Source organism: Apus apus, chromosome 4 (genome assembly GCF_020740795.1).
Source record: "Apus apus isolate bApuApu2 chromosome 4, bApuApu2.pri.cur, whole genome shotgun sequence".
Lineage (NCBI taxonomy): Eukaryota > Metazoa > Chordata > Aves > Apodiformes > Apodidae > Apus > Apus apus.
Window position 1 is genome coordinate 69,230,893 of NC_067285.1, and position 17,315 is coordinate 69,248,207.

At 39.7% G+C, this 17,315-nt stretch overlaps 1 protein-coding gene across 2 annotated transcripts in view; it reads right to left on the bottom strand.

Annotated features, from left to right (window-relative positions):
* Positions 1–17,315, bottom strand: part of TNKS (tankyrase) — a 135,857-nt gene that overhangs the window by 14,525 nt on the left and 104,017 nt on the right. The window contains exons 12-20 of one of the 2 annotated variants that reach the window (XM_051617485.1): positions 15,052–15,223; positions 11,245–11,324; positions 10,144–10,289; positions 8,994–9,159; positions 6,381–6,600; positions 5,997–6,106; positions 3,783–3,971; positions 2,224–2,461; positions 1,446–1,528 (exon numbers count right to left, since the gene is read on the bottom strand). In XM_051617485.1, coding sequence (XP_051473445.1) covers positions 1,446–1,528; positions 2,224–2,461; positions 3,783–3,971; positions 5,997–6,106; positions 6,381–6,600; positions 8,994–9,159; positions 10,144–10,289; positions 11,245–11,324; positions 15,052–15,223 — 1,404 coding nt within the window. Of the gene's footprint in view, positions 1–1,445; positions 1,529–2,187; positions 2,462–3,782; positions 3,972–5,996; positions 6,107–6,380; positions 6,601–8,993; positions 9,160–10,143; positions 10,290–11,244; positions 11,325–15,051; positions 15,224–17,315 lie in introns of both variants that reach the window. The other variant, XM_051617484.1, reaches the window with a different exon arrangement.

Below are 17,315 nucleotides of genomic sequence, written 5' to 3' on the forward strand. Positions count from 1 at the left end.
CTCTGTCCAAGGCTTTGGAGGACTCTGCACCAGGGAGGGGGGTGCCTGTTCCCAAAGCAGCCCCTGACTCTGTGGGAAGCCTGTGCTGGAGCAGTCTGTTCCTGAGGGACTGCACCCTCGTGGGAGGTACTGATGTTGGAGAGGTTCATGAAGGACTCTCTCCCATAGAAGGGACCCCATGGGGAAACAGGGGTTTCAGGGGTTCCCTGAGGAGGAAGGAGTAGCAAAGAACAATGCGATGCACTGACTGTACACTCCATCACCTGTCACCCTGGTGCCAGCGGGGGAAGAAGGAGGTAGAGAAATCAGTAAAAAAGTAATTTGGGCCTGGGAAGAAGGGAGGGGTGGGGTAAAATATTTAAGCTCCGCTTTTTTATTTCTCTTTTCCTGCTTGCATCTGATTAGGATAAAGTGATATTTTTTCCCCAAGTTAAGTCTGTTTTGCCCATGCCCATAATTGGTGAGTGAATCCTCCTTGTCTTTGTCTCAACCAGTGACTTTCTAGTTGTTTTCTGTTGTCCCTGTTCCCCAGTGTGTGTGTGGGGGAGAGTGAGTGAGCAGCCAAGTGGCTGGTTCTTTGTTGTCAGTTAGGCCCAAACCATGACACCACCAAATCCAGTCTCTTGCACTTTAAAGCAATCCTGCTTTAGTGGGGGAATTGGACTAGATGATCTCTAGAGGTCTCTTCTATTTAACTGTAACATGCTAAATTTAAGAAATGGTTTTAAAAAAGAGTTGCCAAATACATTAGATGTACTTCTGCTTTAAATGTAACTTAAGCTTGAGAAACTATTCCAATAGCTGTATCTTTTAATATATTGTGAAATATTGATAAACCCGCAGCTTTTTTTCCCCCGTCTCCCAATTTCATTTGAAACTTGTTAGCCCTGCAAAACCTGGTTAATGCTCTAGTCCAAAACTATTAGGAAACACAGTTTCTGCACTCTCTAGCATGACTAAACCCTGGTAAACTACATTTTTATTTCAGCTTATAGTCAAACTGGAAAGTTTCCTAGATCTAACCAAAGTGTCATATGCAGCACTACAGGCAGCGAAAGGCTTGTTTGGATATCAAGTCTGCTGAAGGACAAGTGCAGGTGACATTCCAACCTTACTTTGTTATAGGCATCATGTTCAAAGTTCACAAGGTCCAATGTAATTCTCAGAATACAAACCATATTGGCAGTCATCACATATGCATAAGAAGGTGAAAAACATTGGATATCCAAATGAAGTAACAAAAGACATTTTCATAGGTTTCTTAACTTCACCATAAAGTATCTGGCAAATACTTCGCAGTTTTCTTGGATATACTTATTTTTCTGTAGATGTGATGTTGGGTTTTTATGTTTCTCTTTTTCAAATTAGGAATGAAAACATCACTCCAATTTATTAGATTAGTCTATCTTTTAAACATATAAACAGAGATGAGGCTTGCCACCTACCTGTTCTGTCTCAAAGATGTCCCGAAGGTGTTCTAGACCCAGGCTTTTTAGGAACTGGGTAATGTTCATGTCAAGACCAGAAACTATAAGAGAAGAAACAAGTAATTATATCCTATGCATCTGATTTAAAAAACCCCCACAAAACACACAAAAACCCCACAATCAAATAAGGCCACTGATTCTCTCATAATTCCGAAGTGATTCTTTTTACAACCAATTTTGTTTATGTCTATAATAAACAATCCACTTCCACTGTGTGAAAGCTCAGAGCAAAGCTAATAATTGTTCCCTCCTCAGAATCAACTATTGAAAAGCACAAACAATCTGTGGCAGATACAGACTCATATTGCAAAGTGAAGGAAAGGAAGGGTGGATGTAGTTTAGCTATGAAATCACTTGGGTGCTGACATAAAGCATGCATTCCAGATACTAATCAAAGTGTTTAAAAAGCCTTAGCAAAATCCCCCACAATTCCTTCATAAAATAATTCTCATTGGATTTTCTGTAGAAAATCAAGAATAAACATCTGGACACCTAATCAGATCTTCCTTCATAATCAGACCTAATCACTGGTAACCAACATAGATGAACAGCCAACAATGCTCCCAGCAGAGCACATTAAAACAGAGCAAACAGCAGACACTTTAAAACAGGTAACAGTTAAAGTGGTACAATATTCTCTGGCTAGTCAGAAATGCTTTTTAGATAGAGCAAGGCCTATTGTGAGACTAAGCTACTGTACTTCTGGCAATGTAAACTTGTCCAGCAGCAAATGCACCTTCTCCTTCCTTCCTTTCAGTTCCTGCTGCTCCGTCACCAGTATTTGATGCCCCTCCTACAGCCAGTTCTGCCAGTGGCCCAGTGAGGTTATCTATACTGCTGGCAGCAGAGAGGCAGGACGGTGTAGATGCTGGTGAGATCAGGGAGGCACTAACAACAGTAGCTTGAGGCTTAAAGCATGTAGGCAAAGCTTCTGGAGGCATCGCATCTATCAGCAAAGCTCGGATATCATCAGCCTGAAAAACAGAACATTCAACATGAGGTTCTATTATCACAAGTCACCAGTCTTTTGAAAGAATTTTTCTTTTAATTTAATTGATTGCTCTGTTGCTTTGTTAAAAAGGAAACTGACAACTTTTGTAACATACAAATTCATGGTTGCAAGAACATTCTGATTCACTGCTCAGACATCGGAGAATCAGGTTCTCCCCATTTCTAACGGTATGTAAGAAGGCACACCTATTTTCCTTTCTGGCAGAATGACTTCATAGGTGTTCAAGTCAGGAAAAGCATTACAGCAACTTTATCTGAAAGCCTTTATAGCCTGGGCCAGGCAATGCTGCCTCACAAGTTATTTCTATGTGAGGCTCAACTTCTGGTCACACATTTTGCACTGGATCAAGATTTAAATGGAAGGACTCTACCACTGCCTTTGATATAATCACATCTTACAGTCTTAAAACAGAAAAAAAAAGACAGGAGCTACAAGAGAAGTACCAACTTAGCTAACAGTTTGATGTAGTCTTTGTTGACTAAATTAAGCAGGATCCTGATCTTCAAGAATTTCTTCCTTGGATGTTTTTGTAGAACATGATTAAGATGTCCTTATTTTCCCACAGAGAAATCAAATAGTTTTCGTATCTCTCATCATAAAGCAAGTTTTATAGAGCTCAGGTTATTCTGGAGGAAATTTCTTGAACTCTCCACAAATCAATCAGTGACCTTGAATATATGTGCACCATAACCAGACACCACATCCAATTTGGTTGCATCACCTATTCCATCAAGACTGCTCAACCTGGGACGTATGTGTTGATGTAACCTTAGTAGGCTTTTTAAGCAGCTGCCACTGCCACCACTAACAAGGAAGTTTCAGGTGCCAGTTTGATAGCCACCTGCAAATCTTAGAATGTTGGAGTTAGTCAAAAAAGAACTGAAGTAATATGCAGGCAGCGAGCATAATCATCCTTTGAATGATCCCATTCTTCTAAAGGCCTATCTGATTTTCCTCTTAGGTTCAAAGAAATAATCAGCAATAGTACACTGATTGACCATCATCATGGACATTTCAGACAGGATTATTTCTGGCAATGAGAAGACTGATCCCAGGAGTGAATCCCTTAAGCAGATGTAAACCTTAAATGACAAGACACATTAAGATCTCAGCCAAAGGAAAAAAGCCTGGACCCATGGCAAAAAGTCACAAACAGGCACCCTGGAGATGTTCATCTCCCTCTGCCTCAGCATTGCTGATGCCCTGGACCCACAGAAAGCCTTTTAATATGCAGGGCAATTCCTCCAGTACAGTCTGGGGCTGGCACATTAACACAAACTTACTGTTGCTAGGTCTAGAGGTGTCTGACCCTCTTGATTCTTCATGGTTGGATCTGCTCCATGAGCTAACAGCAGAGCACAGAGTTGTGTCCTTCCTTTTTGTGCAGCTTCATGCAATGGTGTGAAAGCCCATTTATCTGTTGCATTTACACATGTATTATATTTGATCAACAGCGCTGCTATGTCCACGTGCTGGAAAACACAAGAACATTTTAATTGATGGTACACTGTTAAAACACTTATTTCATTTTTCGTGCTGGAGGTAATGGTGCTTACAGATCCCTATAATTTCTCTTTAACTCACTTCTCTGCCTCCTGTGTCTACGCAGCAGTGCACCTCTTCAGGTACCACTCTATAGTGCAGTTCTATAGTCATTAGATCTGTATCTGTGCATGTCCACCAGCACAAGTATAATTGGGATCAGGCATAACATTGTATTTCTGCCAAATCACCCAAAGTACATAGCATAAAGTTTGTGCCAGCTGCAGAGGCGGATATAATACTTGATTCAACATAAAACCAATTGAGTTAACTGCCAAAATATCTGTAGACAAATTTGAATAGGCATCACATATTTACAGGATTACAGGACATTTGAGATACGATACTAGAAGCTCTAAAGATCAATGTGTTGTACAACTGAGCCACTGCTTAAATGTTTGTACAGAGAGTCTTCATTGTACTTTCTTTCTTTCTTTCTTGCAATTCCTTGCAAGACTTTGAACCTAATCCTGGCAGCACAAATTTGTTTTTCCTCCAGTCATATTTTATGAGTGAACCGTAACTGGTAAAACACATAAGGAATGTCATGAAGAAAACTGCTTTACACGGGCTATAAAAAGTCATCATCTTACAACCCCATTCTTCCAACAGTATCTCATTTTTGAAGTCCTCCAAGTTTAAATAAGATAACAGAAAACTGGCATTTAAAATTTTTGGCTGCCTCTAATCTGTAAAATTTCTTGTGCAATACATCTAAGAAATAAAAAAGCAAGTAGTCAAAATTACTAGGTAGGAGCATGAAACACTGAAATTATAGGTAGAAGTGCAAAGACTTGCCAAAGGATTTTGTATTCTTCCTCTTAATGGCAATTAAGTGACTCTCAGTAGCTCTCATAAAAGGGCTTGCTCTATGAATAAGTGTGGTTTGAAAAGACTGCTGACCTTGTTTTTCCTCTCTTCCAAACTTCTAAAGCAATTGATGTTCCTGTGACTTTTCTGCCACATGAAATGCTACTGAAGGACAGGCATGAAGCACTGAGTGGGAAAACTGAAAATAAATACTCTCTGAGGAAAAGGTTGAAGCTGTGAAACATGCCAGCTATGAACTTGTGTAAACGAGTACTCCTCTCTACCTCTCCAGAGGGAAGTGTGGGGTGCCACAGGAAAGGTATACAGCAACTCCTAACTAAATAGGCTGATGGAAGAGCACCAAACACTGCCTCATTAACTTTTCCCAGAAAAAAGTAAGACAACTAGATTAGATTGGCATGATGATTTTTAGAAGTGATAATCAGCTTGAACCAATCTCTAACATCCCCTTGTGCTAGCAAGGAATGTTCTGCCTTCACGTAAAAAGGTGGTTTTCAACTGCTTAAAAAGAAAGAAAACAATCTTTGCAACAGAATATATTTCCAGATCTAAGAAACGTCCTAGGAATTTAATGCTTATGGCTGATGCTGATAAACAACATTATTTGGTATTAGGACTCAGTATCATAATATATTTTTGTGTTGCATTTCTAAACCTTCAGCTGCATTTAGAGCTTTTTGCTCTTTAGGACACTGGGAGAAGCAGTGCAAATGACACAGGGTGAGTTTCCTTGATACATTCTCCTTAAAAACAAGGTGAACACAGTTCCCTCCTTCCCACCCAAGTCTTTCAGTGACAACTTGAGGTCTTTTCCGTTTAAATTTAACACCGTTCAAATTTAACCCCAAATTTAACACTGTTCAATGTTGTGCATCTGCTTGCCTGCATAAAAGCTATGTTCTAGTGATCTTCCCAACTGCAACCTTTAACTGCTATAGCACCTCTGAATCTGTGTCTTATTTAGATCTGTACGACTGCAAACAGGACTCACAACGCCAAACAGTTCTCATGCAATCAAAACCTTAACTACGTTCACAGCAAGACAGCTGCAAAATAACTGGCTTCAGGTATGACTTTAAGGAGTTTCTTGTTGATCTACTCATGGCAAGAATGCCTGCACCTACCCCATAGGATGCTGCATTGTGTAGTGGGATTAATCCTCCTTTGTCCTGGGCATTAACATCAGCACCATGCTCAAGAAGGTACTCAGCTACTTCCAAATTGTTGTACCCAGCTGTAGAAAAGGCACAGGAAAAGAAATCAAATATTAGGAGAGCTAAAATAAATAAAAACTATTAGACAGAAAAGCTAAAGCAATTATTTTGACTGCAAAAGCTTCTCTTTCCCTAGTAACTGTTACCTCCTGAAATACAGCTGCCACATTTAACAACTCTCCGTACAGGACAATCCTCTGTGTAACTCTTACTATACCAATCCTGGTTTTGGTGATTAACTCCTGTAGTCCTATCACACTTATACAAACCTTCAAAACCTGGTGAGTCACCCACCTGCAAGATGTAGCGGTGTTGAATTTCTTCCCTGGGTGTCTCTGCAATTGATATTTTCTTGAGTACATAGCTTCTGCACTCGTGCCAGGCACCCTTTCTTGGCAGCATCTAGCAAGGCAGCGTCTCCTCGCAGTAAGTCCTGGATATCTGTGTCTCCTTCTTTCACTAAATCTAGAGGAGTGTTCCCATCTCGATTCTTTTTTGTTGGATCAGCTCCATGCTGCAAAGATCAAAATGGAATGCTACTGTCACAACCATGAACAGAGAAGTGCATGTAAGTGTGTCACTGTTTTGTGGCACAAGGCAGGGGGGGAGGCTTTTGCTGACCTGCTATCATGAAATAACAACTATATAAGGTTAGCAGGCATATCAGAAAAAAATCCAGGAGTCATAGGCCTAAAGCACTTATCTGCAACACAGCTGTGTGAATCTCAACACCACAGGTGAGAATGGCAGCCCTCTGCAAAAGCTCCCACTGGCCTGCTTGCAACTGAGACAGGCTCAGGAGCACATTCTGCATAAAGCTGTACACTGCTCTCACAGCAGGTGCTGAAGCAACTGCAAATACTTTGCCAGCCAGTCCTTCCCCAGCTGTCTGGCAGAGGAGTTTCCTTAATATGCCCTTCTGAGCTAGTGAAGCCAGATCCCAAGTTTCATGAAATGCCACTCTGCTATTGAAAGGCATTTTTTTCAGAAGGGAACCAGAAAAATACCCATTTCCACACTTTCCAATAGACAACAGCACCACCTTAGGCAGCCTACAGGTCCTGGAAAGCAGCGAAGACAACATTTTGGTGGAAATGTGGATAAAGTGGATTTGGATGACTCTTGGAGTCCACCTGTGCTGATAAAACATGCAGATCAGCCAGTGATAAGAACACAGTCCTGGAGTATGGGATGAGGAGGGGAGCATATGGTGTGAGTCATGTCCAGATAAAATTTTGTGGGAGGTTAGCTCCTTCCCTGTTCACTCTCAGCAGCAGAGTGAAAAAACAAAAGACAGACAAGGCAGATGCAGCTGCTGGCACTGTAGTTCATCGGCTGGCCCCTCCACAAGAATCAAATGCAGTGGCCCAACTCCTGCCAGCAAGTCTACACTGACATTTCTCACTGGGGATGCCAGCAAAGCTGTGGTAATACAAGCCACAGGGAATGAGCTGGGGATGGGGAGAGCAGAAGGAATGAACTGCCTTGTATTTGGAAGCAGTATGCAACGCTCAGGGAGCACAGAAACAACCGAAGGTGGTAATTTTAAAGCAATTAAGAAAGTCTCTCCAAAATGCCTATACGTTTTTGTTTCCTTCTTCAAGCAGAACAGAAAAAGCACAAGTCAGAAGGAGTCAAGCTCAACATCCACAGCTCAGCAGAACTGACAGCACTGCCAGCTGGCATAAGAGAGACAGCAGGAGAAGCCCTGAGCAAACTGCAGTGTGAGCACATATCCATGGGCATCCAGAGCCTTTACAAAACTGTGTCACCTTAAGGGTAAATTCAGATCTTATGCAAGAGTGATTTCAAACAGAAAGATTTCAGCACTTTTCTATTTCCTGTCGTACATTCATTCAGGATGCTTTTGAACACAAAAACTGACTACATTCCCAGTGGATTGATCAGAAAAATCCAGAGACCTCCAGTGTCTGTAAAGCAACTCTGTGCTTGAGAAATTTTGACATTATAGCTTGAGCTAACACCTGTATTCAGGTGTTACCACCAGGGCCATCATCGTGCCTACTCTACTGACATCTATGGATATCTTCCAGTTTCTACTGCAGATGTGTTTCAATTGATGTGCTACCCCCTTCTGAATGCTTGTTGAGTAATCAAGTGAAATAGTTAAAAAGATAGGAGGGAAACAGCAGGGCTTTGCAGCAGCAAATGAAAAGAGAAGTGGATGGGGAAGAGCCTAATCATTTTAAGACTATTCATATTCTGACTTACTCCTATTTGAAATGTTGTGCTTCAGAGGGACATGAAATAGGCATGGCTAAAACAGGAAACAGGTTTGGAAAGAAATCCTACTCTAGCACCCTCTTTTACCCTCCCACGGCAGGATATGACTTTATGTTAATAAGTCTCTCAAAACTCATAATTCTTACTGGAAACATGCTAGCATTACCTCATGCTTTTTACAGCTTCTTCCACTAATTATGACTATTCATTACACAGTAAATTAATATGCATTTCCTCCAGGAGGTTGATAAATTATACATTAACAGTTTTAAATTTCTCACATGCCAGACACCATTATGGACACTCTTGCATAAATATTTACAAAGGTTTACTTAAATGCAGTAACTGTTGTAGAAATGGATGAGTAAGGTAGATTTTTTTTTGTATTTTTACACACATTCAGCTGCTTTTTCCAGTTTGAGAGTCTTGTCCTACTTGGCTAATAGTATTACTAAATGTATTTGGAAAGAGTAACTGTACTGCTGATTCTTTCTAAGTGAACTGACATGACACAAGAAACCATTTGACAATTTTAAGATGAAAATAGATTGAAAGACACCATAAAGAACTCACTGAATGCAATTAGCATTGAATCCATCAATCTTCACAAAAAGTTAACATATACACATTTAAAGACACATCTAAGAACTCTAAATCACATACTTTCAAAAGCAGCTTGCAGATTTCGTATTTTCCTTTTGCTGCTGCTTCATGCAGAGGAGTGAATTTCCACAGGTCTGCCACGTTGACAGAAGCTCCATGCCTCACTAGGAGTTCAGCCACTTCGTAGTGTCCGTAAGAACAGGCATTGTGCAGAGGTACTAAGCCACTAATCAAAGAGAAAGTATTAATAGCTATAGAAAATAAAACCCAGTATTCAATCACACAGAGTTTCAGCAGATAAAACTCCCACTTCTAGACATTATTGGTATCTTTCAGTCTTTCCAATTTCCATGGCTTTATTTCCCTGGTATTAAAACATCAATTAAAACTTCATTGTTTTCCTTCAGTTCCCGTCCATGAGACTTAAATATTAGCAAGCACAATGTTAGTACTTCTACCAGCAAGTAACTTCCATGCTGTTAATTACAGCCAAAAGCTAAATTGCAAGAATCACTGATGTTCTGACTTTGGATATTTGAGTGTAAATTTTGGAAAAAACAATGTGTTTGAAGTACAAGTACAAGGAAGCACTGGAGACCTGATAGATACAGAAAGATACCCAAACATTTCTTTTAGGGAGAGTCTGAAAATTCAGTATTAGAAAGGTTTTAGGATTGGAAATTAATTATCTCCCAACCTGAACCAATATATTGGAGTGAAAGATCAAACATAACCACATTATTCTACATGATTATTTTGCAAATAAAGCAAAAACCTGTAAACATTTCGTATCATTTGACTGAATATTAACTGAATAAATAACTAACTTGATAATAAAAGCTAACTAACAGAATTACAAAAATTACTAGAGATAATCCTGGTACTTTATCCCATGCAATTAAAAACTAATTTTAGATCACCTAAAATAACTTTAAGCCTGCTTTTAAGCACAACAGAGATTCCAAAACGAGCAAAAGGGGAAAGAGAAGGATCACGCATTACAGTGCCCAATATGTACTTGGCAATGCCTTTACCAGAAAGCAAAATGTGCCTTAATGGTCTGCAAATCTCCCCATAGTGACAAACAAGAAAAGAGATTCATTTTCAAGAGAAAAACACGGTGGTTACTGAATCCGAAACAAAATGGATAGAGGGGTGGAAGTCTCACAGCAACAGAATACAGCAGAGCAGATTATGGAATGAAATGTACCCTTTATCTTTGGCATGCACATCTGCCCCATGGTGCAACAGATACTCCACCACTGATACGCGGTTATATCCTGCAGCAAAGTGCAGTGGCGTTGAGTGACGGCCTTCCAAATCTCTACAATTCACATTCTGAGGGCTGCAAAGTTGCTGCAAACACAAAAGAAGAACCCAAAATATAGGACAGAACTAAAACAATCCCATAAACCACAAACCAAGCAAAAAAGTCAACAACAAAAACACCCAAAAGAAAAACCTCAAACTATCAGCCCTAAACAAAATTCAATCCTTTAATTATTGTATAAAAAATCGTAGAAGTTAAGTTTCAGGTAATTTCTTTCTACTTAGGCAAAGTTAAAAAAAAACAGCTGCTCTAAATTCATGGCTGGAAGTACTTCTATAACAAACCAGACCTAAATGATGCAAGCAGTATGAAGACATACCCAATATATTAGAAAGCATGAGCCTCTAAATCATCAAGCACTGGGTTCAAGGCCATGTAACTGTCTCCAGGTATTTTGCCAGATATCCATTTCCAGCTTACGCTGTCTTCAGAAATCTAGGAATATTGAGCTTGGCAGCCAAAGGAGCTGCTGGTGCATGAAACTGCTACTATTTGAATATTAATCTGTATCATGTTGAGGTTTAAGTGAGAATGCATGCAGAACAATCTGTCTGCCATCTATTTTACCCACAGACCAAGTATCAAAGACAAGATCAGACTTCCTGTGATGCTGAGATTCCATGGCCTGACCCTTCATCTTCAGATTAAGGATGGCTTAAAAATGGGAAGTCTGCTACCTGTTAACACACTTGCTTTCTTGCTTTCTGATTGAATCGCGGACCTGAGACTTGTTTCAACTAAACTGTGGTTCTGAGGATCAAAGGGTCCAGTTCAAAGAATAAACAGCCAAAAACTCAGGAGAAAACACCTCAGCACATCTTAATGCACTACTACCTAGGAAAAAAAAAGGTATTTTGCTTTCCCATATTTTATGATTTACCATCCACTGGGCACTACTTCCACAACTCCCGTAGCAAAGGCCTCTACAAGCCTTGCACAGCAATACAAAGTGGAAAATAAACACAAATTGCTCAAACCTACCTTCACAGTTTCCAAGTCTCCAGCTTTGGATGCTTCTAACAACCGATAATCCACATCAGATGTGCGCACAGGTGTACTTTCTATATAGGGAAAAAGGTTTTTTAGGATCAGTAGGTTACATTAACTTGTGCTCAAGGTATTTTTCAAACTTTGGAAAAAATAAGTCTGTTGTCATTTATAAAAATGCAGCTGGAGTTGTGATGTTCCAAGCTCATATTGCCTACACAGCTGATTAAGGAGCCACTCAGATTTACTCTTCAGCTGACATTATTCTCCCAAATGGAATTTCAACTATTTGTTAATCCTGTGTAGGGTAAAAATGATCATTTCTACAAAAATGACCCAATCCACATGCTCAATGGGACAGATTCAGAGTTTTGCTGAAGATGAAAAGCACCTCTCAAAAACTTCATCAAATCCAGTGTACGCATAGTCAGGGTTAACTGTGCTCAATTCAGCAGCTGAACTACAGCCTTTGCACTCTGCACTTGTGATATGTCTCATACTAGGAAGTAGTCACAAGGGGATGGGATTTCTAAGATGGTCCTGGCTACATGGTGACTCCCTGCTTTACGCTGCTGCAGATGTGTACAGCCCTTCACAGCAACAATGAGATTTGTCCCTTGTTATAAACATGGAGTGGTTAAAAATAGAATCAGAAGAATGACATCATGATTAAAACAAGACCTTTAGGGAGATACCTTTTTTTTATTTAAATGACTGTAAGAAAATGACAGGTTTTTGGCCTCAAACCCCTTTTTTACCCTGCTTCTCATTAGGAATATGGCTGTGAGAAAGCAAGCATGCACTGAGGGAAGAGGAAGAAGTATCAGGAAAGGAGCAGTGGATTAGCTGTCTCTGGAGCTCCTCAGTATTACTCAAAAAGGAGCTGAAAAGACAATCTTGATCACTTCATTTTTTAATAGAAATTTATTTCTATTGTTGAAGCCACTCCTCTTAAGCTCAGGGATTTATGGAATAAAAGTTTTGGCAGCATTTTGCTGATCACCTATAGAAATGACTGCCTAGTGCAAGACAAACTGGGCAAGGTGAACTTGGCATTTAATCTTTCATAAGAATGCTGTAGGAAAGTCAAAATGCAGTAACAGGCTAAGCTCATTCTAGATGGGCATGCAACTCCATAAAAAATACTTAAAAGACCTTTTAAAATGTAGAGAGCTGGTACTATGTCCTTAAGAGGAAACTGCAGAGACACTGTGATAAGATACTTCTTAAGGACTAACACAGTCTCTGCAGAATCCAATCAATTCCTGACTTGCAATGTAACATGTGACTGTATCACAGGTGTTGAAAATTGGGTAGAAAGAGCTATTTGTTGTCGTAACTAGCCATCCTTACAGAAGGCCATCAACTTATCAATTAACTTTCAAGTACTATTTCCCGGTGCAGCCCTATCTTCTCTTCTTGATCAGTTTTTGCGGTCTTTTGCTACCTCCTTGCGTCCATACTCACTGCAGGAGGAAGGGGAGGAGGATGAAGTGAGGAGCAACTCTAACAAGCTCAACTGTTAGGTGAAGAAATGTTCTCGATTGAAGGAAAGTAAGAGAAAGCTCAGGGAAGGGGGATAGTGGCATCTTTTATACAGCCAAAACTGCCTGCTCCTTTCCTCAAGTCTACTTTGATATTCTGGAGCAGTTTTACTAGCAAGCAGTTGGACTTGATGATCCTAAAGGTCTTTTCCAACCTAAATGGTTCTTTGGCCCTACATGATTCAAACCTATGCTGCGAGAGAGGGATGGCTGCAGGAGTTTGACACAAACGTTTATGATTGTGGGCAGAGCAAAGCATGCATCAAACTCCTGTTTCTGGAGTGGGTCGAGATTTCAGCCCACACCTTCTTCACCTTAAGTTTTTGCCTCTCGTCACTCTTCTCAACAGCATCACCACTTACCTCAGTGTTCTGAGGGAGGGGGGAGAATAAATGAGGTTAAGTCCTATAACAGATTCAAAGCTCTGCTTTTTAGCAACTGTTTCTCTCTCTTCTGGACTCCTGTCCTTACCTTCACAAGATAGCTAAGATCCTGACTTTGGGCAGGGTAAAAAATGAAATCAAGCAGAAAGAGTCTAATTACTACACAAAAGAGAAATTTCAATTGTACTAGATTGGAATTTGAGTACCAAAAGGTTGCACTGGGCAAAGAAACAAAACAAATCTTGACTCTTCAAGAAAATCAAAACTAGCAGCATTTGCTAATAAGCATTTGAAAAAATTAACAAGCTCACTTGACAGGCTTTCTTACATGACATGGTCATATTCCTACCAGTTGCAACCAAAATCACAAGCAGCTAAAGTTGTATTCACTGGCCACTATGCCATCAGAAAGCTCATTTCATAGTTGTTACCTCACAATTGGGAAGTAGCTCATCAATGAAGTGTGAGAAAAAAAATCCAATACTATATGGAAAATATTTTAAGCTGTGAACTCATGAGTCAGATAGCAATCCCTATAAAAAACCCTCAAAATTTAAAAATAATTTATTTCTTTAACCCAACCTTATAAAAATGAACAAGCAGTAATGTTTTGCAAATAAAGTCAGCATTCATTTACTAGCTATTTACTATACCACATGCATTTTTTCAGCTTTTGAATCTGACAGTCTTGAACACTTTCATGGATGTAAGAGAAAGGCTGCTGCCTCCCAGATGAAAAGCAAAATCCGAAATTAGTTTACCTAGAAAAAGTAAATCAGTGAAAATGCATTTTGAATTCAAAATAAAATTAGTGTTTCCAGCTGAATCTTTTTTTAATTAAACTCCTGTTCTTTTCTACTCCTTCTCCCCTTCTACGGCAGGGGAGATATTTACTTTCTCCTGATTCACGGCAAACATTCTTCTCTCAAAACACAAACATAGAGTAAATGCTACCTGTGTGACCTGCTACGTCTCAGGAGAGGGTACACAAAATAGTCCCTCCTTGCACTGTTGTAAAATGCCCCTTTTATTTTGCCAGTTTAAAGGCAATTTTGTTGAGAACACTGAAGGAAATGAAGTTTGAAGCTACGGTGGGTCTTCTCATCTATCTGGATATCTGCCTTTCTTTGAGTACATGCATAACCAAATGTAAGGTAAGTTACTTGCTCTGTAGTAGGTACTGATGCAATTATTCCTCTCCCTGCTTGCAAAAATTCAAAACTGATAAGAGTAAGAGGAAACAAACTCTCAAGCACTTACAGGAAAAATAGAGGCACTGTCTTCAAACATCTACTTACCTTTCTAATGCCAGATACATACACTATGTTATCTAAGCAGTATCCAGAGTACTTTAACACTAACATCTCTCTCTGCTGGACAAACAAGAGATTTGAAATAAAAGTCCAAATGGTTTAGCAACTACCAGTACGTTTCTGCCAGTAAACCTCTGCTTGTGACTGCCTGAGTACAGAGTGCCTAACTGGCTGGCTGGCTGGCAGGAAAAGGGCTTCCACATGTTCAGCAATACCCTAGTTACCTTGGAACTTGTTACCAAAATACCTTGAAACTCCCCACGTCTGCCTTCCTAAAATCTCCCTGTAGAGCAGCATGCTCCAAATCCACAAGATGTTTATTTTCTTCCAGATTTGCACACAATCACTAAATTGCTGGGGCTTTTTTTGTTTTGTTGTGGTTTTCTTCTGCAAAGTATCACGCTGTACATACTGTAGATACACACATTTCTGTGTACACACACTAGCAGATGGGAGGGATGTCTACTACTGGACGCCTCTTGGATTGAAAGAGAAATAAGACAGCTGTAAAGCAAAGGAAGAAGCTGAAGTTCAAACACACAAGCCTTCATTTTTACGCACCACTTAGAATCTGTTGCACTGCTTCATTTCCCATCTGTGCTGCTGTGAAGCCTTGCAAAGAGATGATGGAGGGATCAGAGCCGTAACTCAGCAAGAGCCGGCAGGTCTGCAAGTGACCTGCTAATGCAGCCCTGTGCAACGCTGTTTGACCAAGTGTGTCCAGTGCATTCATCTGAAAAATCAGCAGCAATATCAAATAAAACACTGTTACAATTAAAAGCCTGCACCTCTCCCTGCCCTGAATAAGAGAAGCACTAACCAAAATTTCCCAGCAGACAAATTTATCAATCCATCCCTCTGCATTGCAACTAAACAAAATCAAATGACAAAACAGGTAAACACTCCAGCGTAAAGATAATTTACTGCAATGCTTTCCTGTCTTTCAACAACACAGGTTGTTTGTTTGTGTGGCTAACAGAAAACACAGGATCCCCAAACCCAAGCTTTTGACAAATTCAATGAAGATCAACCTTGTGTAAGAAAAGCAAAACTCTCATGGAAGATGAGAAAGAGGTAAATAATTAACGAGACGATTCAAAAATCTTCCAGCTTTAAGGAAATGGCCATCTATCATCCTCAGAGAGGGAATTAATATTACTCATTACCAAGACCTAAAGCAAAACAAGTGTTAGATTAGGATTTCAATGAAGGGGGGGAAGAAAGTGGATGCAAACACTCCATGTTCTCCTCACTTTTTGTACTTTTACAGAAAGGTTAAGTATAACTGTATATAGTTCTACACAATACAAGACTGAATAAACAGGTGAAATGGAGTATTGCTTTCAAAGAGTACAACCTAATGGAAACCTGTCTGCCTGTCAAGATCTAAGAGAGTATCTGAATAACTGAAAGCATATCCATGAGTTCACTATCAGAGCAAGGAAGGGAATGATAGAACTTTAAAAGCAGAAAAAAACCTCCAAACCTCATGAAAATAATTTTTCAAGAAGACATTTTTTACCACTTTATGAAATACAGAACTAGTCTATATTCTCTGCAAGCAACTCACAACCTGTTATCTGTTTCCAAGCCTACAGACAGCAGGCTGTGAACTGCATGCATAATAGACTCTGTTATTGCAAATAACCACCTTCTTACCTTCTCAAAATCTTTGTAGTGGCAGTGAACAAAGATTTTGCTTGTAATTTCTCACCTAAAATGCAGCCTACAAATCCTACTCCCTTTCCATGTAACTAGCGAGAAAACATTTTAGGTAAGATGCATATTCTGTGACTAAATGAAATTAAATTAGGGGGGTAACTATGTAGAAAATATCTACTATTAGATAGGGTTAAAAAAAAAAAGGGGGGGGAAAATAAATAAAAGAAAGAAAAATACCTGCTATACAAAAAAAATCAAGCCACAGGAAAGAACAAAGAACTGCCACATAGTTAAAGCTGAGAGTGATTCAATATTGTCCAAAATCCTTCTATATCCCTGAACATTTCTACAGGCTGGTAAAACAGGATTTTTTCAGATCACAAACCTCTCTTGCAGGAAGATGTACAGGAGACCAGTTCTGCTTTCTTCTAGCCGTACTCAGCTCACGCCACTCTAATGAGATTTCCCTAAAAGTTTCGTTTTAAATAAAAACTTACTGCTATCATACATATTAACTAGATGCTGAATGCCCCAAATCCATCATTTTGTTCATATGATGATCCTCATCTGTTTCAGGACACCAGATACCTTTCACTGATAAGGGCACAGAGAAAAACAGAAGTCTGGGGCTGTACAGCTTTAGTGATGGCAAAGGCAGAATGAAGTAAGACTTGTGGATTCTGGACATAGCTGTTAACACTCCATTCACACAACAAAAAGGAACATAAACATAATCTGTAACACTGAATTCCTGTGTTAAACATTCCTGTACTGAACAAATTGTTGAAGAACAGCAGCAAGGTATTCACACTGCACAACTCGATACTGACTGTGCACCTGGAAAAAATGTTAATATTCATTTGAAAAGAACACTGGCAGAGTCATCAGATCCAATATCTCACATGTCGCATGCTGGTCTCCTTTCACGTCCAAATAATTATCTTTGCCAACAATCTATTCTTGTGTCTTGCTTCTGGGACAACAAAGGCTGTAGCTAACAGAATGTATACACTAGATGAAGCTGTTCTTTGCCTCACTAGCAGAATTCAGCTTTGCAAGGAAATTTAATAGGGAACATGCTCACTTTAAGGCAGACTGACTCTCACAGCACTTGTCTAAAACCAGCCCAAGAATGTACTGCACTAAAGCTGACGGCAACAGGA